Source organism: Lagenorhynchus albirostris, chromosome X (genome assembly GCF_949774975.1).
Source record: "Lagenorhynchus albirostris chromosome X, mLagAlb1.1, whole genome shotgun sequence".
In the NCBI taxonomy this organism is placed as follows: Eukaryota; Metazoa; Chordata; class Mammalia; order Artiodactyla; family Delphinidae; genus Lagenorhynchus; species Lagenorhynchus albirostris.
Genome location: NC_083116.1, coordinates 35,247,437 through 35,270,109, shown reverse-complemented (window position 1 = coordinate 35,270,109; position 22,673 = coordinate 35,247,437). Strand labels below are relative to the sequence as shown.

Genomic DNA, 22,673 nt, shown 5'->3' with positions numbered 1-22,673 from the left:
TCAGATCAGAAATAAATGAAAAAGAAATGAAGGAAACAATAGCTAAGATCAATAAAACTAAAAGCTGGTTCTTTGAGAAGATAAACAAAATTGATAAACCACTAGCCAGACTCATCAAGAAAAAAAGGGAGAGGACTCAAATCAACAGAATTAGAAATGAAAAAGTAGTAACAACTGACAAGGCAGAAATACAAAGGATCATGAGAGATTACTATAAGCAACTATACGCCAATAAAATGGACAACCTGGAAGAAATGGACAAATTCTTAGAAAAGCACAATCTCGTGAGACTGAATCAGGAAGAAATAGAAAATATAAACAGACCAATCACAAGCACTGAAACTGAAACTGTGATTACAAATCTTCCAACAAACAAAAGTCCAGGACCAGATGGTTTCACAGGTGAATTCTATCAAACAGTTAGAAAAGAGCTAACACCCATCCTTCTCAAACTCTTCCAAAATATAGCAGAGGGAGGAATACTCCCAAACTCATTCTGCGAGGCCACCAGCACCCTAATACCGAAAACAGACAACGATGTCACACAAAAAGAAAACTACAGACCAATATCACTGATGAACATAGATGCAAATATCCTCAACAAAATACTAGCAAACAAACAGGATCCAACAGCACATTAAAAGGATCATACACCATGATCAAGTGGAGTTTATTCCAGGAATACAAGGATTCTGCAATACACACAAATCAATCAATGTGATACACCATATTAACAAATTGAAGGAGAAAAACCATATGATCATCTCAATAGATGCAGAGAAAGCTTTTGACAAAATTCAACACCCATTTATGATAAAAACTCCCCAGAAAGTACGCATAGAGGGAACTTACCTCAACATAATAAAGGCCATATATGACAAACCCACAGCCAACATTGTCCTCAGTGGTGAAAAACTGAAAGCATTTCCACTAAGATCAGGAACAAGACAAGGTTGCCCACTCTCACCACTCTTATTCAATATAGTTTTGGAAGTTTTAGCCACAGCAATCAGAGAAGAAAAGGAAATAAAAGGAATCCAAATTGGAAAAGAAGAAGTAAAGCTGTCACTGTTTGCAGATGACATGATACTATACATAGAGAACCCTAAAGATGCTACCAGAAAACTACTAGAGCTAATCAACGAATTTGGTAAAGTAGCAGGATACAAAATTAATGCACAGAAATCCCTTGCATTCCTATACACTAATGATGAAAAATCTGAAAGAGAAATTAAGAAAACACTCCCATTTACCACTGCAACAAAAAGAATAAAATACCTAGGAATAAACCTACCTAAGGAGACAAAAGACGTGTATGCAGAAAACTATAAGACACTGATGAAAGAAATTAAAGATGATACAAACAGATGGAGAGATATACCATGTTCTTGGATTGGAAGAATCAACATTGTGAAAATGACTATACCACCCAAAGCAATCTACAGATTGAATGCAATCCCTATCCAACTACCATTGGCATTTTTCACAGAACTAGACAAAAAATTTCACAATTTGTATGGAAACACAAAAGACCCCAAATAGCCAAAGTAGTCTTGAGAAAGAAAAACAGAGCTGGAGGAATTAGGCTCCCTTACTTCAGACTATACTACAAGGCTACAGTAATCAAGACAGTATGGTACTGGCACAAAAACAGAAATATAGATCAATGGAACAGGATAGAAAGCCCAGAGATAAACCCACACACATACGGTCACTTTATCTTTGATAAAGGAGGCAAGACTACACAATGGAGAAAAGCCAGCCTCTTCAATAAGTGGCGCTGGAAAAATGGACAGTTACATGTAAAAGAAAGAAAGTAGAACACTCCCTAACACCATACACAAAAATAGACTCAAAATGGATTAAAGACCTAAATGTAAGGCCGGACACTAGAAAACTCTCAGAGGAAAACATAGGCAGAACACTCTATGACATAAATCACAGCAAGGTCCTTTTGACCCACCTCGTAGAGAAATGGAAATGAAAACAAAAATAAACTAACGGGACCTAATGAAACTTAAAAGCTTTTGCACAGCAAAAGAAACTGTAAACAAGACAAAAAGACAACCCTCAGAATGGGAGAAAATATTTGTAAATGAAGCAACTGACAAAGGATTAATCTCCAAAATATACGAGCAGCTCATGCAGCTCAGTATCAAAAAAACAAACAACCCAATCCAGAAATGGGCAGATGACCTAAATAGACATTTCTCCAAAGAAGATATACAGATTGCCAACAAACACATGAAAGGATGCTCAACATCACTAATCATTAGAGAAATGCAAATCAAAACTACAATGAGGTATCCCCTCACACCAGTCAGAATGGCCATCATCAAAAAATCTAGAAACAATAAATGCTGGAGAGGGTGTGCAGAAAAGGGAACCCTCTTGCACTGTTGGTGGGAATGTGAATTGATACAGCCACTATGGAGAACAGTATGGAGGTTCCTTAAAAAACTAAAAATAGAACTACCTTATGACCCAGCAATCCCACTACAGGGCATATACCCTGAGAAAACCATAATTCAAAAAGAGTCATGTCCCCCAATGTTCACTGCAGCTCTATTTACAATAGCCAGGACACGGAAGCAACCTAAGTGTCCATCAATAGATGAATGGATAAAGAAGATGTGGCACAGATATACAATGGAATATTACTCAGCCATAAAAAGAAAGGAAATTGAGTTAATTGTCGTGAGGTGGATGGACCTAGAGTCTGTCATACCGAGTGAAGTAAGTCAGAAAGAGAAAAACAAATACCGTATGCTAACACATATATATGGAATCTAAAATTTAAAAAAAACTGGTTCTGAAGAACCTATGGGCAGCACAGGAAGAAAGACGTAGATGTACAGAATGGACATGAGGACAGGGGAAGGGGAAGAGTAAGCTGGGACGAAGTGAGAGAGTGGCATGGACATATATACACTACCAAATGTAAAACAGATAGCTAGTGGGAAGCAGCCGCATAGCACAGGGAGATCAGCTCGGTGCTTTGTGTCCACCTAGAGGGGTGGGATAGGGAGGGTGGGATAGGGAGTGTGGGAGGGAGGCACAAGAGGGAGGAGATATGGGGATATATGCTTATGTATAGCTGATTCACTTTGTTATACAGCAGAAACTAACACACCATTGTAAAGCAATTATAGTCCAATAAAGATGTTAAAAAAAAAATATGTGCAGGGCTTCCCTGGTGGCACAGTGGTTGAGAGTCCACCTGCCGATGCGGGGGACACAGGTTCGTGCCCCGGTCTGGGAGGATCCCACGTGCCGCGGAGCAGCTGGTCCCGTGAGCCATGGCCGCTGAGCCTGCGCGTCCAGAGCCTGTGCTCCGCAACGGGAGAGGCCACAACAGTGAGAGGCCCACGTACCGAAAAAAAAAAAAATGTCCACACAAAACCTTACACATATGTTCTTAGCAGCATTAGTAATAATAGTCAAAAGATGGAAACAACTCAAATGTCTATCAAACAATGAATGGATAAATAAATGTGCTCTATCCATATAATGGAATGTTATTCATCCATAGAAAGGAATGAAATCCAAATACATGCTACAACACGGATGAGCCTTGAAACATTACGCTGAGTGAAAGAAACCAGTCACAAAGACTATATATTGTGCGATTCACTTGCATAAAATGCCCAGTAAAGACAAATCTATTGATACAGAAAGTAGGTTAGTGGTTGCTTAAGGCTATGGGAAATAGGGGGTAGGAGAGTGGTAGCTAAAAGGTATAAGATTTTTTTTAGAGATGATGAAATGTTTAAAAATTGACTATGGCAATGGCTGCACATATCTATGAATACACTAAAAAATCATTGAATTATACACTTTGAATGGGTGAAGTATATGGTATGTGAATTATATCTCAATTAAGCTTTTACCAAAAAAAAAGTAACCCAAGCAATTCTTGGCATCTCCTTAGTCCTCTGCCCCAATCCTGCTTAACACTACCCTGAAGGGATAGGACATGGAAACAAGCAGGTTTGGATGGGTCTGGGGTGAGAACATCACGAGTCTGGAGCAACGGGGGCACCGCCAAGGAACTTTTCACTTCTCTTGAGCCCTCTAGTTTTTTCCTACTTAGTGAGGCTTAGCCAACCTCACTCTTGTAGCTTTGGATTGAGTCACTGTTCCAGAGCACCTATATACGAGAAACTTCTGTGCCATTAGTTCACATCCACAGTTCTTGGAAGTTCTAGAAAACTTCAGAGAATTTGGCTGCTAACTTTTGATGCCAAGGTACTCGCTGGATATATGGGCCACTGCTATTTCTAACTCTCAGACTAAAATCAAATTTTTAAAAACCTGTCTTATCTTTTCAACAAATGGTGCTGGAAAAATCAGATATACATTTGCAAAAAAAGGAAGGAAGGAAGGAGGGAGGGAGGAAGGGAGGGGGGAGAGAGGGAGGGAAGGAAGAAACAAAGAAAGAGAAAGGAAGGAAGGAAGAAAAGCAAAACCTTGACCCTTACCTCATACCATACACAAAAATTAATTGATTGGATTTCACCGAAATGAAAAAAAATTGCTCTTGAAAAATTAAGACAGCCATTAAAAAGATGGAAACACATACTACAGACTGGGAGAAAATATTTGCAAATTACGTATGTGATAAAAGACTTGTATCCAGAATATATAAAGAACTCTTATAACTCAATAATAAGAAGACAGTTCAATTTTTTAAATGGCAAAGATCTAAATAGACAGCTTAACAAAGAAGATACACAAATATCCAATAAGCATGTGAAAATACATTTGATATCATTAGTTATTAGGGACATGCAAATAAAAAAAACACAATGAGATACCATTTTATACCCACTAGAATGACTCTGATAAAAAGATAGACAATAACAAGTGTTGGCAAGATGTGAAGAAACTGGAATCCTCCTACATGGCTAGTAGGGATGTAAAATGGTGCAGCCATTTTAGAAAATAGTCTGGCAGTTTCTCAAAATGTAAACATATACATACCGTGTAACCCAGCAATACTATTCTTAGGCATTTCCCCAAGATAAATGAAGACATATGTCCACATAAAAATCTGAACATGAATGTTCGTAGCAGCTTTATTCCTAATAGCCAAAAGGTTGAAACAACCCAAATGTCCATCAAATTATGAATAAATAAATAAAATGTGGTATATCCATACAATGTAGTATTATTCAGCCATAAAGAGGAATGAAGTAGTGCTATGCTACAACATGATGAACCTTGAAAACATGCTAAATAAAGAAGTCAGCCACAATAGATCATATATGGCATGATTTCATTCATTAGAATTCCAGAATGAGCAAATCTGTAGAGACAGAAAGTAGATAAGTGATTGCCTAGCAATGGGGGGACTGGGGGATTGGAGCATGATGTCTAAAGGGTGCAGAGTTTCTTTTCATGGTGATGAAAATTTTCTAAAATTGATCCTGGTGATGGATACACAACTCTGTGAACATACTAAAAGCCATTGAATTGTACACAGAATGGGTGAATTGTATGGTATAGAGGTTATATCTCAATGAAGCTATTTTTAAAACTGTATTTGGAGACAACGCATTTTCTTCCACTTTGAGGGAATGGCAATAATGAGAAAGATGAAAGTAAAGAACTAAGAACAAGAGGCCAGTTACTTCAATGGTTGCTAATGGAACAGCCTGCATCCCTGGATCAGTCCCCACTTAATGATCCTCCTCAGTTTACTCAAGAAATAGCTCTGATGCTAACCTCTCCCATTGTCAATAATTCTTTTCAGCACTGAAAATAGCACCACTATGTTGAAGACACCTTAATAATGGCACTGTTAAATGCTTGACAGTTAGCAGGCTGGCTTTCATCTTGCCTTGTTTTGTGATTCCTCCACCCTCTGCTTCTCATATCATCCACATTGGAAAGAAAAGGCGGTCACATCAAAATTACAAGTTTGAAAATATTCTTTGGTCATGTCATCACAGGTGTCAAGAAAGATCTGAATATAAGAACTGTGCAAATACCTTTAGGGACCATCCTAGAAAACAACATATCCACCAAGGTGATTACTATATCAGGTTGGAGATCCTAGGAGCATGGAGAGGTGGAGGGCATTGAGAAGAGTAGCAGCTTAGTGAAAAATATCTAAACAGAAGCAACACTGTAAGATGAATACTCTGTTAACATGGAGCCAGAAGTACTCTTATAGGTCATGTACTTATCTCAAAAACAGCTCCAGAGAAGAGATGTGATTGGCCCCCATAACACATAGCTAGTGGAGAACACAGTGACGATGAGAACTCAGGTCTTTGAATCCCAGTTTAGGGCTCTTTCCATATGCTAATGTTGGATATTGATGGACTAGTCAGTGTGGGAGACTGGAACACTGTGCCAAAGCTTTTGAGTGAAAGGATCAAGCCCCAGCTCAATCACTGCTCAGAGCCAAGAGCATCTCATCAAGAATAAAACTCCGGACTTCCCTGGTGGCGCAGTGGTTGAGAGTCCACCTGCCGATGCAGGGGACACGGGTTCGTGTCCCGGTCCGGGAAGATCCCACATGCCGTGGAGTGGCTGGGCCCGTGAGCCATGGCCGCTGAGCCTGCGCGTCCAGAGCCTGTGCTCCGCAACGGCAGAGGCCACAACAGTGAGAGGCCCACGTACCGCAAAAAAAAAAAAAAAAAAAAGAATAAAACTCTAAGATGATAAATTACTGAAGAAATAACCAATCACCAGACTACACTTGGTCTTTTCTTTCCAGAAGAACAACAGTATATTCGATGTTTGGCCACTTCCATCTTTTTTTTTTTTTTTTTTTTTTGGCCGTGCCATGTGGCTTGCAGGATCTTAATTCCCTGACCAGGGATCAAACCCAGGCCACCACAGTGAAAGCGTCGAGTCCTAACCGCTGGACTACCAGCAAATTCCCTTAAGCCTTCTTTTAAAGCATAAAATCTACAGCAGTGTGAGACATCTTGAAGTCTATATTACATATAGCAAGGTAGTTTGCAAACTACCTCCTTTCAAAGAGCCCAGCCTGGCTTCCCTTCTTTGCTCTTTTCTACTTCATGTTCAAGCCAATCATCTCAAATCCTGTCTCCAGGAATCAAATCTGTGGAAGGTTGAGGAGGGGGAACTTTTGGTAATGCAAACATTACCTTTCCAGCCTTGGTTTTCTCAAGCGAAGGTCAATGATAAATGACCTCCCTTTTGGGGCATAATTTATGTCCACGTGGCCTTTTCGATTGAGCCAAGGTTGACTAACAGGACACAACACTAGGAGGAGAGAGGGGATGGCTCTGGGAGACCTGGAGGTCAGGGAGTATAAGTAAGACCAGATGTGGCTGAAGGGGGCAGAGGTGGGGGGCATGGAGAAATACCGGCTACACAAACAAAATAAAGTCACATCCACCTTGGGAAATGCACTCAACATTTCCAAGGTTAGATCCAACTTGTCTTCCTGTGTTTTCTGCAATTACCTTTGTGCTTCCAGCACCCAGTTATTTAGTATAGCAAGGTGGAAGGGGCAAGTCTTTCCTGGAATACTGAGCAGCAGTTCAAACATCCTTCATGCTCTCATTTTCCTATTCTACCATCTTCTGGTTCAAAACATTTCTTAAAACTCCTGTTCTAGCTTCCGAGGCTATGGGTAATCTTGGAATCAGCTTAAACCTCTTTTGTTATTCTGAGACCTAAAATTCCTGGTTCAAGTAGTTATTACTAGAAAGATATAGACAGAAACACAAAATAAATTCATCCAAATGAAGACTGGCCCAACAAAGCTAACACAAATCCTAAAGGCCATACTTATCCCTTAGGCAGGGATGTTGAGGCAACAGTGAATCTCTGCACAGAACCTGAATATGGGCAAAACTGAGAATAGAGATGCCAATAAGTATAGCATGAAAATGGATGGTGTGAGGACCAGCTGTAGCCCTGTGTAAGACGCCAAAACGCTAAACGTCTGTTATTAAAGCTCTGCATCTCTAAAAAACAGAAGCACCATGCCCTGTGCTTTACAGAAATGAATTTAAGGCTATACCATGTATCTACTGAGCCACTACTACCAAGTGAACCAGAAATCTGGGTTCCAGTTTTTATGCGTCCATTACGTTTAAGCATAAAGGTCCATATGTGACTTGATTATAGAAATTAATAGTTGGATAATTTTGTCAACACACTTCAATCACTCCAGCTGCCAAGGAATCAAAAGAACAACTTCACCTGAGAGTGAACCAATATGTATCATCATCCAACTCTTCATCGTGTTTTCCCCGACCTCCTAGAAATCCACTACAGCCCGTGGGAGTAGCCAGAGCGCTACTAACTACTCCTTATTCCATTAGCAATTGCTTATTGAGGTGAGGAATAAACTGGGTCCTCGTCCTCCTAGTGATGGTTAGCTTCCCTGCCTACACAGACTGCAAATATCTCTGAGGAAACTGGTCTTCTATACCGGCAAAACATAAGCCCTGAAAATATCAAAGGCTCCAAAAGCACATCCGAACAAAATAAAAACAGAAAGAGATGAGAGCCACGTCCACAGGTTTCTTGTCAATCAGTATAAGTCAATCAGTCAAATGGTATACATGAGAACAGAAGCAACAATAAATCTGGTATAATCAACCGGGCTGTTTTAACTGATCATTATTTACACAATGGGGGAGAAAACGACTTGATTTGGTCTGTTTGGGATCCAGTTAGAGCAAGACTGAAACCAAGGGATGGCCTTGACTTCATGATAAAAACGTTCCATAACAAAGAGCCTTGACCATACTTTGTCCTTTCTGCCTGGTGCCACATTTAGCCAAAGACAGGCATGGAATCTCATCCAAGCAAGTCCGAGCCATTGCAACACATGTGCCTTCAGCCTGCACAGAGGAAGATCATATTCCCAAGCAGTAAGAATACCCACCAGTAATCAAAGTGACTGACAGGTGTTAACATTAGGGCTGTCATCACTAGAACTGGGAGACGGGCTGGGCTCCAAAATTTTGAATTTGGCACCGAATTTCAGTATACTCAGCACCTATTTTGTAATTAGTAGGTTTTGTCCTTGCACCCCCAAATTTTGTTATTTAATGTCCTTGCCGTAACCACACAACAATGTTTGATTTGTGGGTTACCCCATGCATACCAGTGAGGTTAGAGTAGTTAGCTCCTAATCATTCAGCATATTCTGTAAACAGCATTTCCTAGTGTGCTCCTAGAGAGTGTGTGTATGTGTGCGTTCGTGCGTGTATCTGTGTATTCCATATGTTTGCGGTTAAAAAAGATTGGGAAATCCCGGGTCTAAATTAAATGGGTTTCCTTTCTGCAGGACTTCTCAGAACATTTAATGTGCCAATGGGCAATGTGAATCTCTAAGAAAGGCATATAATTTGCAGCATTTCACAACTTTATTTGACCACAAAACCCTTTTATGAAGAGCTCCTGGGGGTGGGGAGATGGGGACAGTTCTCAGAATACACTTTGGGAAAAACTGCTTTCAAAGTCTGCTCTCAGTGACTTCCAAGTGAGTAATAGATCGGAGCTGCCCGGGTGGAATATGCACTCCTTTGGAAGCCCCCCTATGTCTTCTGATAGACCTAAGGATAGTGTCTGGGACATTGAAAACAGAGGGCTTCTCAGAACATATCAGAACAGCTACCTGGGCCATGTGAGAATCTCCTTATGTCAACAAACATTTATAGAGCATCCACCATGAATCAGGGGCTAAGCATTAAAAAACAAACAAACAAAAAGGTTAAGATTACTTTAACTTTGCATGGTGGAGACAGAGAAGTTTTCAGAAATAACATGATATTCGAGGTAGGGCTTAAAAGATGACCCCCGGGGTCAGCGTAGGCAGAGGGAGATATTTTAAAGAGAAGGAACATGGGCTTCCCCGGTGGCGCAGTGGTTGGGAGTCCACCTGCCGATGCAGGGGACACGGGTTCGCGCCCCGGTCCGGGAAGATCCCACAGGCCGCGGAGCGGCTGGGCCCGTGAGCCATGGCCGCTGAGCCTGCGCGTCCGGAGCCTGTGCTCCGCAAACGGGAGAGGCCGCAACAGTCAGAGGCCCGCGTACCACAAAAAAAAAAAAAAAAAGAGAAGGAACAGTATGTGCAGAGGCAGTGATGCCTGCTCCCTTGAGCGCTCCTCCCTGACGCGCCTGCACACACGCCATATCATACTCTGGCACTTCTTAACGTGTTCCCCAAAGAAATGGGAACCAATCCTTGAAAGGAGTTGGAAAGCTTGCTGTAGGATGAAAATCCACCCATCACTGGACTGGAGCTTGTTTACCTAAGAGGCGGAGGTGTCCCTTTATTTATTATTAGGAACAATCACAGAATGCTGAGGTATGGTGCATCCCACAAAATGCTGGAAATTTGTGGTAAGAATGATGAAGGTAAAGTAGGGGGAAGAGTGCTAACATTTATTAATATATATGTAAATTGTCTGACAATTTACATATTTTCTCAATGATGAATTGTATGCATACGTATTTACATTGCGTGTTTTGATTTACAGAGTGCTTTCACATCCGTGATTTCATTTGATCTTCATGAGAATCCTGTGAACATGGGTAGGGCAGGTGTGATTAGCCCCTTTGTACAGAGAAGTGTGAGCCTCAGGACAGTTACGTGGTTAGCCCAACGTCACAGAGTACGTGGCAATACCCAGATTAGAAACTTAGTCTTCTAAATCCCAGTCTTACGTCCTTGATTTGTATTTTTCCTGTACCTTCAAGAGGCTGAAGGTACAGGGAAGCAGAGTTATACCTAACGTTAGAAAAATCTTTCTAAAAATCACAGCTGTTCAACAGTGAAATAGGCTGTTTTATGAAATTGAAATGATTGAAATGATTGTAGAGTATATCCTTGCCATAGGAGGGAGATTAAATGTCATGGCTTCTAGAGTTAGGGTCACCCTCAACTCTAAGATCCACTGATCATAAAATTCCTAGACCCTACTTCTCCGAGGTGAGGTTTACGATGATTAATCCTGTTCCTGGACAGCTCCTGTTCATCATACACTTGGTCCTCAAAAAAGAGATACTCTTAGATGCTTAGGAGTTAGAACTTTTCCCATCGCAGATAAACCCATTGCTGTGGTACAACAAACACAGATCACATACAACCGGTACCTCCAGGTTTCTCTCAGATCACAAAATGGTGGCGAACAGATAGAAGCCACACATTTATCCAAATTACCACGTATATGAGTTTGCATTTTCCCAGAAACTTAAAATCTTGCAGCACACAGTATATATCAGAGATTATGGGAGGAGGCACAGTTCTGCATTTGAACATTCAGCATCCTGATATGGTGAATCTATTTTTTTTTAAAAAATCTATATAGTTGTTCAAACACCAAAGGTATTTTAAGAGGTAGAAAGTATGGACTGATAATAATCCACACTTGTCTTATCTGATGAGGGACCAGGATTCTCTTTACAGCCAAAGAAACCAGCCAGTGTTCCAATTCCCTTGGAACATTTTTTGTCATATATTTACAGCTCCCTGTGCTCAAGAGAATGGTGCATCTGTCTGATGGAGACGCCTGGCTGCATTCTTTCCCAGATATTAATATAGGTGGCACTTTAGTAGCATAACCAATGACATGAAGAACCTGATTTGGAGAGAAACAGATGGTACCATCTTTCTTGGGCTAATTTTAGGATCCTGAAATAGTCCCTTTCCACACAAACCATCAGTGGAACCAGATTAAGACAGCTATGTCACATGGGAAAGGGAGACAGAAAAAAATGTGGTCTAGTGTGAGGCAAAGACAACGAACCAGAAACCTCGGTGCTTCCCTTCATATTCTCCTGTCATAGAATATGAGGGTCACTTCCACCTCTTTTCATCAGAATGCATGCTGAATACCAATGTAAGAGTATCTAAGAAGAAATGAGTGGGCAAATCTCATTTCTAGTCACATACATTGAACGATCCAGGTTGCATCATGCACTAGCTAAATTCATACTCCAAGGAGTTTGTAGGACCTAGGCTCCAACACATCTTTTCTTAGCAGATAAGGAAGCTTGTAAGTGACCATTCTACCTGGTAAGTCAGAAACAGATTGAATTTCAAAGCCTCACATTCCTGGTCCATTGCTTTGTCTGCTGCAAAGACCTTTCTCCCAAATGAGACATAATATATCAGGTAGGGATGATGAGAGATAGAGGAAGAGTCTCCCAACCAGAAATGATGTCCGAGGTGTAAGATGGTCGGCCAAGCATTTAGAACAAATGAGAAGAGGTATAATCTGGGGGAAAAGCACCTACCTGTTTTCCATCCAGAGTGTAGAGTTTTTTGACAACCCCGGTCTCTAGTTTGATGGCTTCAGTGATATCAGTGAGGACTTGCTCAAAAGAGTGGGCTGTCTTCTTGTTCAGAAGCACACGCACAGCCTTCCGAGGCTTCACCCCACTGCGGATGATGGTCACCAGCTTGGGGCGCACAAAGTCCTTGTTCTCTCTGGCCTGGGCACTGTTGCTGCTAGCCAGGGACTGAGGGGCTTTCATATTAGCAGATGTCTTCACATTGACAGACCAGTTGGGATTGACATTCTTGGTGTACTCCACCTTTTTAAAGAAGTTGTCTGAGGAGCAAACATAGCTTTCCCCTAAGGGAAGAAATAAGTGGTGATTAGTCTAACAGCAGGTATATGGACTATTCTAACCAAACTAATACACACTGACCTCGAAGTAGGACTTCTGGAAAAATGGTGATAAAAACAAACTTCATGTGCAATTCCTAATTAGGCCCTCTAACAACTGGGCTCATTCAAATTCAAGAGCAAGTCATCGGCAAAATATTGAAAAAATCCTGTAAAGCTAAGGGTCCCAAGGATAATGAACATACCTAAGTATAATCTAACAAGTGGGGTTCTCAAGTTTGATATGATTTCATTTGAATTGAAAAGTTCACGTTAACTCCTAGGATGTGTGTTAATGTCTAGGGACATTACTAGAGCGTTTTTAACATGTCTCTATTTCTTAATGTTCCTGTCCTATTTCTGGACTCACAGCCCTATTTGTTATATTATGAACTGAAGAGAACTTTCAAAATCAATACATTTTTATTCCAAGTCAAAGTGACCAAAGTAACGTTGTGTATTGGGCATACAGTGCAAACTTGCCCAGAAGCCCGATTGTACTTTGTACAGAGTATATGGCAAAGCAGTAGAATGCTAAAATGTGAAATGTGTGTGTGTGGTGAATGTATGTATGTGTGTATCATTGTGTCTTTTACCCCCATACCCAGGTGGAGAAACTATCTAAATAACAACCTGTAGACACACACACACACACACACACTATTCCTTGTGTCTGCAAGTCTAGCTCTTGCTTGAGAAATGCTCTCCCCTGTTTCCACCACCCACCCCTCATCTTTCCATCTTCCTGAATGCCACACACCAGCTCGGTGTACTCAGGGCCATCTTCACCAGTGCTCACCCTTGGCTGCCACAAGTAATGAGGTGGAGATGTGAGAATATACCATACAGCCTGATTTATGGATTGGAGGGATCTAGTGTAATTTTCACATTTACCATGGGCTAGAGGAAATGACTAGTACAGTGGAAGAAATGCAGGGGCCAGAGGCAACAGGAGGGGATTAGACACCTGGGACTAGAAGCTGGAGAAAAGAGGAAGAGAGGCTCAGCCTCGGGGAGAGACTATTGGAAAAGGTTGAATTTTTTGAGTGAAACACATTAGCCTCAAGGTATACAGAAGTTCATCCAGAGGTTGAGATGCAGAAAACCAGTGTGACTGAATCAGGCTTAACTCATCAGTAATAACGCTAAATCGATCAATCAATCAACCCGAGCCCGTGCAAAGAAAGCATCAAACACAATTATCCTCTGATGGCTCTTCTTCCTTCGGTCTCAGCAGGAGAACCGAGCAGAGACATTCACAAACGCCGGGGCTGATGATTCACTCCCTGTGCAAATATTGATTGCTTTGCTGTAGCACCAAAGCCTTTAAGTCGTGTTAATTGATAAATTTCTCAGTTAGTGCTCAGAGAAGATTCAGTGAGATTCCGTAGGGCACCTTTGAGGACATTTATATGTGTGTGTGGAGCGGGAAGGTAAGTGGCTTGTAACGTCTGCAAAGTGGCTTCCAACACTGCTCTGAGTCCCAGATGCTGCTAGTGTTCTGTCTTGACAAGGGGACCAAGGCATGGTTTGTAGATGAGCACAGGCCCTCACTCCTGCACCTGGTGCATGCATGCACAGCCAGGATGGGGCGATCACAGACCGCAGCCTAAAGAAACCCTCATTTCTCTGGCTGCCACTGGCTAACCCAATCCTACACAAGTGATTAGAGGATGTGGTCTTTAATTTTTGACTTAAAGGATGAAGGGACCCTTTCAATTCCCCCATATATTCACAGCCAGTATTCCCCATACCCTAGAAATGGCACTCTACCAGATGCACGGGCACCTTCCACGAGGTCACTGCCTCTGAGTCAGATGTTTTCCGTAATCTGTCATGTACTTTGAAACTCTTGTCAGACAACTGGTGGTGTGCAAATGTATGAGGCTATATATTTATGATTTCACTCATCCACAGTCTCCTCTGGAGAGTCAGCTGCGCAGCCCTATTAGGACTCTGGACTTTTTTTGCTCCCATCTCTTAAACCTCTTAAGCCTCTGAACTATGAGTATGATTAACCATCCCCCATGAAAATGAACATGATGGCAGACAGCTATAGTATCATATGGCACCCAAGAACTTTTCAGAGGGCCCAGCTCTCAGGCAAATCTATGTTGAACACTTTCCAACAGTACATTTTAGTCTCTCCGCTCTCTTTCCTTTTGGCCCCAATATGAAGTAATGGAAAAAGAGCAGCTGATGTGATGTCAGTCACAATGGGGTTCCCCAATATTTCCTAGTTGTGTGCCCTTGGGCAGACTGACCTCCCTTGGCTTCAGTTATTTGTCTGCAAAGTGGGGATGATGATAACAATACCTACCTCTTAAGGTTGTTCTGAGGCTCAGAGCAGGTGATGCATGATATGCAGGGCTGAGCCCAGAGTCTGCTACACAGTAAGCACTTGACAAATGCCAGCTATCATTATTATTAAGACCCTAATCTGAAGGAATAGAGAGAGAACAAGAAAAGAGCTAAGAGGGAAAGGAGGAAGAAAGGGTGGAGAGAAAGGAGATGAAAAGAGGAAGAGTAGAAGCTGAAGGAAAGAAAAGCAGCAGCAGCAAGGGCAACCATCTTGGAACTGAGCTATAATCATTATATAACATGAGCACTGCCCGGGACCCAGGCTTCAAAGATCATATTTCCTGCTGGCTGAAAGGAGGCCTCCGGTTGCGTCAAAGGCCAAATGTGGTAGCTTCATGGATAACACCTAGCAAAGCCACTTGCTGCCTCTGCTGGTGCACACTGAGGGCAGAATATCTTTTAAGACTATCTTTTTTTAGAGCAGCTCTAGGTTCACAGCAAAATTAAGGGGAAGGTACAGAGATTTTCCATATGCCCCCTGCTCCCACACATGCCTCCCCCGTTATCTGTATCCCCTACCAGAGGGCAGGATGTTTGTGGTGGTTGAGGGGGAGTCAGATAGACCTGGATTTAAATCCCAGGCAGGCATTTACAAGCTGTATGACATCAGGCAAATCATTTAATCTCTGAGTCTCAGCTTTTCTGTCTACAAATTGAAGCTATTGCGCTAGGTGACATCTAAGGCCCTTCCAGCTCTTAAGGTCTATAAGAAGGAATTTTCATCTCTTTTCCATCTCAAACAGGCTCTAGGAGATAAAGTTGTTATGGTACTTACATGTTAAAGAAAAGAAATAGGGGCCCACCCCTGAGGACTCTCCCCTCGTACTACTGGAAAGACATCAAATGTGCTGCTTCTCTCGACCAAAGCTTCCTGGTTCTGTGTTGCACCTTTACACAGCTGGGTTCCCATCCTGCCACAGCTTCCAGGGGCCATTTCCCACTCATTAGAAGCCTAGAAGGAAAGCTGGCTTCAGAGCCAAGCAAGGTGACAATCTGCTGGAATCGACAATCTGCTTCAGGGCGAGGGGGTAAGGAAATGAAGTCATGGAAGCACAGCTGAAAGGGCAGGAAGGGAACAAGCTATGGGCTCAAAATGATCTAATGTCTACCTCCCTTCACTTTCAGGAAAGCTCCGTTTTCAAAAACATTAAACATGTTTATAGCTGCTCAGTGCAAAAGCACTTCTGCCTGGGCTTTCTCCTCTTTTCCTGGGCTTTCTCCCTCAAGAAGGAAAATATTAAATGGTGGTTTATTGTATTATCAGGTCTATTAGTGATGTATCACTCTCCCAGGTATCTTAAAATCCTCCTCTTTGGCAGTGTGCTTGCTTTAGTAGTTAGAGGATAAATTAGTGAGAAAGTGGTTTCATCTCATTGGAACAAATGGGCTATGGCAAAGAAAGTGGATCATAGCTGGTGTCACCATACACATCTTCCAACAAGACTGTCACAGTTGTAAATATTCTGTCCCATGGTCTGCATAATAATGCTCAAAAGGACACCCCTAAGATTGATCGGGGTACTTACATACAAGGAAGTGGGGAAGGAATTAGACAGTACATGAAGGAAGAATAATTCTCCAATGGAAGACTAAACAAGACAAAACGAAAAGTCACTGGTGGATTTCATTCACTGACCCACTGGGAATATAGCTAATACATATATGGCCATATTCTGTCTGGCTTCACGAAGACTGTTCGTGTACCCAAGGAGCTGTGGGAAAGCTGACATCAATAACCTGACTTTGGTCCAAAATGGTTCCCTTAATACTTTCAGTATCTAGCAGCAGACAGTATAGACTAGAGGCATTAGACAAAGGAGTGCCACAAGGCCAGAGAGATTATTAACCAATTGCTTTCTATTTCATTTTATTTTAGGCTAAATACTTAATAATGTGGCCATTTGGAAACATAGTATGTTCTATGCTCCATCATTCCTTTAAGATCTACAAATCAAAAAACAAAAACAGGGCTGCCCTGGTGGCGCAGTGGTTGAGAGTCCGCCTGCCAATGCAGGGGACACGGGTTCGTGCCCCGGTCCGGGAAGATCCCACATGCCGCGGAGCGGCTGGGCCCGTGAGCCATGGCCGCTGAGCCTGCGCGTCCGGAGCCTGTGCTCCGCAACGGGAGAGGCCACAACAGTGAGAGGCCCACGTACCGCAAAAAAAAAAAAAACAAAAAAAAAACAAAGGTTTAGGTATTGCTAGGAATTCCCACCATTGTACATAGCTGAAGGGGACCGTCAAGATCACTTAATCTAGTACTTCCCAACTTTAAGTGCTCATAAGACTCATCTGGGGTAATCTGTGAAAACAGGCTCTGGAGCACTAGCCCTGAAAATTCTGAGTCAACAAATCCGGGGCGTGGCCCAGGAATTGATATTTTTCTAAAGCTCTAAAAGATTCTGAGAGGCAGCCAGGTTTGGGAGCCACTGGCTATTCCAACCCTTCACTGGCATCATCATTTTTTTTTATTGGAGTGTAATCGCTGTACAATGTTGTGTTAGTTTCTGCTGTACAATGAAGTGAATCAGCTATATGTATACCTATATCCCCTCCCTCTTGGACCTCCTTCCCACCCACCCCCATCCCACCCATCTAGGTCGTCACAGAGCACCAAGCTGAGCTTCCTGTGCTTTATAGCATGTTCCCACTAGCTATCTATTTTACGCATGGTAGTGTACACGTGTCATTCCTAATCTCCTAATTCATCCCACCCTCCCCTTCCCCACCCCCCGTGTCCACATGTCCGATCTCTACGTCTATGTCTCTATTCCTGCCCTGCAAATAGGTTCATCTGTACCATTTTTCTTATTACTATTATTTTTTTACATCATGAACAATAATAGTACCTTGTAGCTGTAGTTTTACCTTGTCAATGTGTTTCCATATTTATCATCTAATTTTATCCTCACAATCACTCTAATAGATAAAGAAGGCAGGTATTACTAGTCTCATTTTACAGATAAGAATATTACAGTAGATATACAAAATGTGGTCTATACATACAATGAAATATTATTCCTCAAAAAAAAAAAGAAATGAAGTGTTGATACATGGTATAGCATGGACAAACCTTGGAAACATTTTGTAAGTGAAAGAAGCCAGTCACAAAAGACCATATAGTGTATGATTCAATTTACATAAAATGTCCAGAATAGGCAAATCTGTAGAGACACAAGGTAGATAAGTTGTCACCTAGAGCTGGAGAGAATACGGGAAATGGGCAGTGACAGCTAATTGGCACAGGGTTTCTTTTTGGGGTGATGGAAATGGTATAAAATTAGATTATGGTGATGGTCTCACCACTTGTAAATTTTTTAAAAGTCATTGAACTGTACACTTTCATTGAACTGTACACTTAAGTTGGTGTATTTTACAGTATGCAAGTTATACCTTAATAAAGTTGGGTTTTTTTACGTTGTTTTAAAAAGAGAGAACATTAGTCACAGTGATGATAAGGACAAACTTATAGTCATGTAGCTTAACCAGCTATAAACTAGGATGACTCAAATAGTACCAGCCACCCTTTATTGAATGCTATCATGTGCCAGGCAGAATACTAAACACTTCGTATCCATTGTTTTATTTAATCCTCAAAGCAGTTATTCCCACTTTACAGATGAACAACTGAGGCTCAGGGAATCTAAATGGTTTCCCCCGAGTTCACACAAGCTAGCAGGTGGCAGAACTGGGATTTGAACCAAATCAGATTCCAAAGATTTCTTTTCCTATTATAATCTTCTGCCTCTAAGATGAGAACCCAATGCCTCTGACTCTTCACCCAGGGATCTTTGCAAACTTTTTCAATTTGAAGTCTCTTGGGAAGCAACATGTATGAATTACTATTTTAAAATCTTTCTTTTAACCTCTTCCAAAGGTGAAAAAAGTAAAGGACTTCTGTCCTCTATTCCTACAGTTGCAAAGGACAAAAAATAGGAGAGAAAAAGACCCTTTTTCTTTATCCACTTCATATCTGTACCTTTTCCCATCTGGCTCTGTGGTAGTGGGATGTTGGTCACATTTCTCAATGCTGCCCCAGAGATACCCCAGAATTTCCTTGACTGAATGGGCCATACTCAGGACTGAAAGGGCACTGAGGGCCACTGCAGTTTGTGGTTGTATGTGACTTGTGGATAAATGCAACTGAGCCTATTTACATTCTGCATAGTCCAGAAATTCACCAGGAAGTACTACTACGGCACCCGGGAGTGGTAGATAAGAGGAGTCCAATCTAGCAGGACTCAAAAGGATCAAGAGAAAAGGAAGCTGCAGTCTTCAAAATTGTATTTATTACCTATATTGAGCTAAGATTATCACAACACACACCCCAATACACACACACACACACACACACACACAGAAATCCAGGGAGGAAAATCAATATCAAGGGCTAGTCCTTGAGCAAGACATGTTAAAAAATGGATTTGGGGGAGTGGGCAATTTGTGCAGGACACCACTCTTATATCAGACACAAGAACATTCTAATCCTTGCTCCAAATACAATGTCACTTGATTCAGAATTCTGCCCGAGCATGTATCGTGGTCTTTAAAAGATCGCAGCTAGTGGAAACGATGAGGACATACTGGGTGATTCAGGGTGCTTTGTTTATGAAAATTCTTACAGAGAAACCCCTCCAGTTTGACTGAGATGTGGATTTTCCAGTGACAAAAGACACACACCCTATCGATTACGCTGTTGGACAGCTCCCTCAGCCTAGCTTCAAGTCCTTCAAGTTTGCCCTGACTCTCCTTTATTTTAAGATATTTGCTAGGATGGCCAATCCTTCAATGTTCAGAAGAAGCCTAGGATTAACCTCCACCTGGCCATCCAGCACCTGATCAAATAATCTAAGCCTCCTCAGCATTGTTTCTCAAGGTCAGCTCGAAGAAAAACCTCAGACTTGAATCCCGAGACCCAGATCCAGTAGCCATATGGACACTGTCTTATAAGTAACTAGCCCCAAATCACTCAACCTGACTTGAGAAACAGCAGCTACTTGCGAGAATGTGGTCTTGTACAAGGGAAGCCCTCATGCTCCTTTGTCTAGAAACACAAGAAACCTAGAAGCAGTGAAGCAGAGGCGGGGCACTCCCATCCATACCAAGTCCTTTAATGTGTTGTTTCTCCTTCCTCGCCGGCTGTTTCAGAGAGATCTGCCTGTTCTAAACTCATCTTTGCTTGGGGGAATGGAAAGAATGAGGAGGGAGGGCTGGAGCGTGGGAAGAGGTTTTGGGGGGAACATTTTCATTATCACCACTCCTGAGTGCTGTCCTTTAAAGTATTGTCAGGTTAAACCGATCACATATATTACACCCAGTAAAAGGTGGGGTAGGGAGGCATCCTCAAAATACTTGATTTGATAAAGTAAAATATTAAGACCATGTCCCAAGATCTATTTTTCTAAATGATCACAAAAGAGACTTCATGGCTGGGCAAGTTTTGGTAAGAGCTGGGATCTTCCCTATATTTGAGCTGGGTACACAGGTTGTCAGGATTCTCAGCAATCTTGTCATAAAATTCGATTGCAAAACCAAAATCTGACAAGGATTTAAACAGATTTAGGTACAGTGAGTCAGTTCCTATTCTAATAGGGATAGTCTTTATTAAAATACCAGACATACCTACAGCTTTTTTTGGTATTTCTCTCAATGACCTCAGCCTTAGGGACACACCCTGAAGTGGGCTTTTTAGAAGCAACAGCTGAGCAGTGACCACTTACCTAAAAGTATAATCCTCTGTGAATATGTCCAGGAAGTCCAGCTTTTAGGGTGCATATTTCCATGAGTTGCAATTCACAAAGAGCCTCTCAGCAGTTCAAAGGATATTAGCATATAATATTTTCTCTCTGTTAACCCAACCAATCTTCCTTGCTCATTTTATACCCCTAATGATTTTACGGTCTGCCTCAATAGTGCTATTTAGAGTTAACTATGAGCACATTCTAGAGTAAATGACACAATTCAGATTTTTCTTTGTATACCGAGTGGTAAACACAATGCATTGTCATCGCCAGCCACACTTCAACGCCAGCCGAAACTGAAGACCATGAAGGGTAACGGCTAATGATTCTGCCAATGCCTCTAGAATTAGAAGTCTAAGCAGCAACCTTGTGTTTTTACAAACACATTTCCCAATTTCTTTTAATGAAATGTACCCATAACTAACGATGCGCCACCTCCCACTAAGGGCCACCACCCACTCCTTGAATTACCTTCTTCCAGTTCATCCATGCTTCCGATTTTCCTGGATCCATCAATGGTGTAAATGTAACGCACTCCCTGAGGCAGGTTGATGTTGTCAGACAGAGATCGTGTCAGGTCAGCCAGCAAGGCGTCGAAGCTGCGAAAACGGTCAGAGGACACAGCGTACACAATCCCCTTGAAGTAGCGGTCCCCATTGCGGTAGAAACGTACCTTCTTGGCTTTCTTCTCGTTGCTCAGTGCCTGCAAGGTTCGGGTTCTGTAGAAGCTACAATGGGCGCTGTGAGTGGGGCTAGGCAGCCCATTCATCCGTGAGCCTCTCATGTTCCTGGATGTCTTATCTCTTTCATCAAAATGTCCAAAATCAAGTTCCATATTTTGGTGGAACCTCAGAGACCTGAGTGTTGGAGAAAAGGGTGGGGATGAAAAGAAGCAGAGAAAAAGGGGTGAGGAGGAAAAAAAAAAGAAAGGAATTCAAATATTAGCCAGATCCAGATCTGCAATCTGCTGCCTGTGAAAAGAACTGGTTGAAAAAAGCCCGTGACCCATCTGCTGCTTGCCCCTGACCTGCAGGAATATTGATTTTAATAGAAAAGAAGGAGGGGCTGGAGGGGTGCTGCTGGCTGTGGGCACTGGGGTGAGAGATGGGGAGGGAGGCACTTCTGGCACTGTTCCAAACACAGGAGAGGGAGGGATTTTGAAATAGCTTAAAATCCTGGGACTTCCTGACACTGGCTCCTATCAAATTGTAACTTCAGGCTAAATACATTAAAACTGGCATCTGTTTCCTCACACATGCCCACATGACTAACGCTTGTAAATGAATCCATAGCCCGACAAAATCCCCCTTGAAGGGAACAGAAGGACCTAGCCAAGGTTAGCATCTCTAGCTCAGGAAGCAATCTTTGCATCTTAGTAAAATGACTATGAAGGGGAGTGTTTTAATTTTATCCCAAACCCTCTTTCCTACTCTAATGTGTGCATCCCCTCCCCCCCCAGAATAAACTGGAATTCTCCTTTAAAGGGACGGCCTCTAGGGAATAGCTGGAGTCTTTGTGCTATTCATCAAACCCCTTCCCCACCAAGCTGGTGCAGCTATCCGAGATTCACAAGAAATAAGCTGAAAAAAAAAAGGGATTAGAAAAATCAGTTATTTAACGAGTTATTAGTTCTGCTTTACTCCTGGTATCCGCCCCCCCTTCTTTATGTGCTCTACCCACCCCCACCAATGATGCAGCCCCACCTCTTAATGGAATCATTTAATTGTTGAAAAATTCCCAAATGAATCCTTTAACAGCATATGGGACCTTTAGAAGCAAGCACACCTTTCATTGTTCTGGGCTTCTACCCTGAATGAAGGGGCATTTTTCCCTCACAGCAGGCAATTCACCCCAAATTTATCTATTGCCCAGGTGTGTTAGCTGAGGCAAAAGATGGTCATCTGTCAGATTTGCTTTCCCCCTTTCTGCTGAAAGAAAGGAAAGAAGGAAGGAAGGA

The 22,673-nt window shown here is 42.0% G+C and overlaps 1 protein-coding gene across 1 annotated transcript in view; it reads right to left on the bottom strand.

Moving 5' to 3' along the window:
* The window catches only part of DCX (doublecortin), a 152,875-nt gene that overhangs the window by 80,748 nt on the left and 49,454 nt on the right, over positions 1 to 22,673 (bottom strand). Inside the window, exons 2-3 of the mRNA XM_060137285.1 lie at positions 21,188 to 21,573; positions 12,241 to 12,581 (exon numbers count right to left, since the gene is read on the bottom strand). Coding sequence (XP_059993268.1) covers positions 12,241 to 12,581; positions 21,188 to 21,551 — 705 coding nt within the window. The 5' untranslated portion in view covers positions 21,552 to 21,573. The remainder of the gene's footprint in view (positions 1 to 12,240; positions 12,582 to 21,187; positions 21,574 to 22,673) is intronic.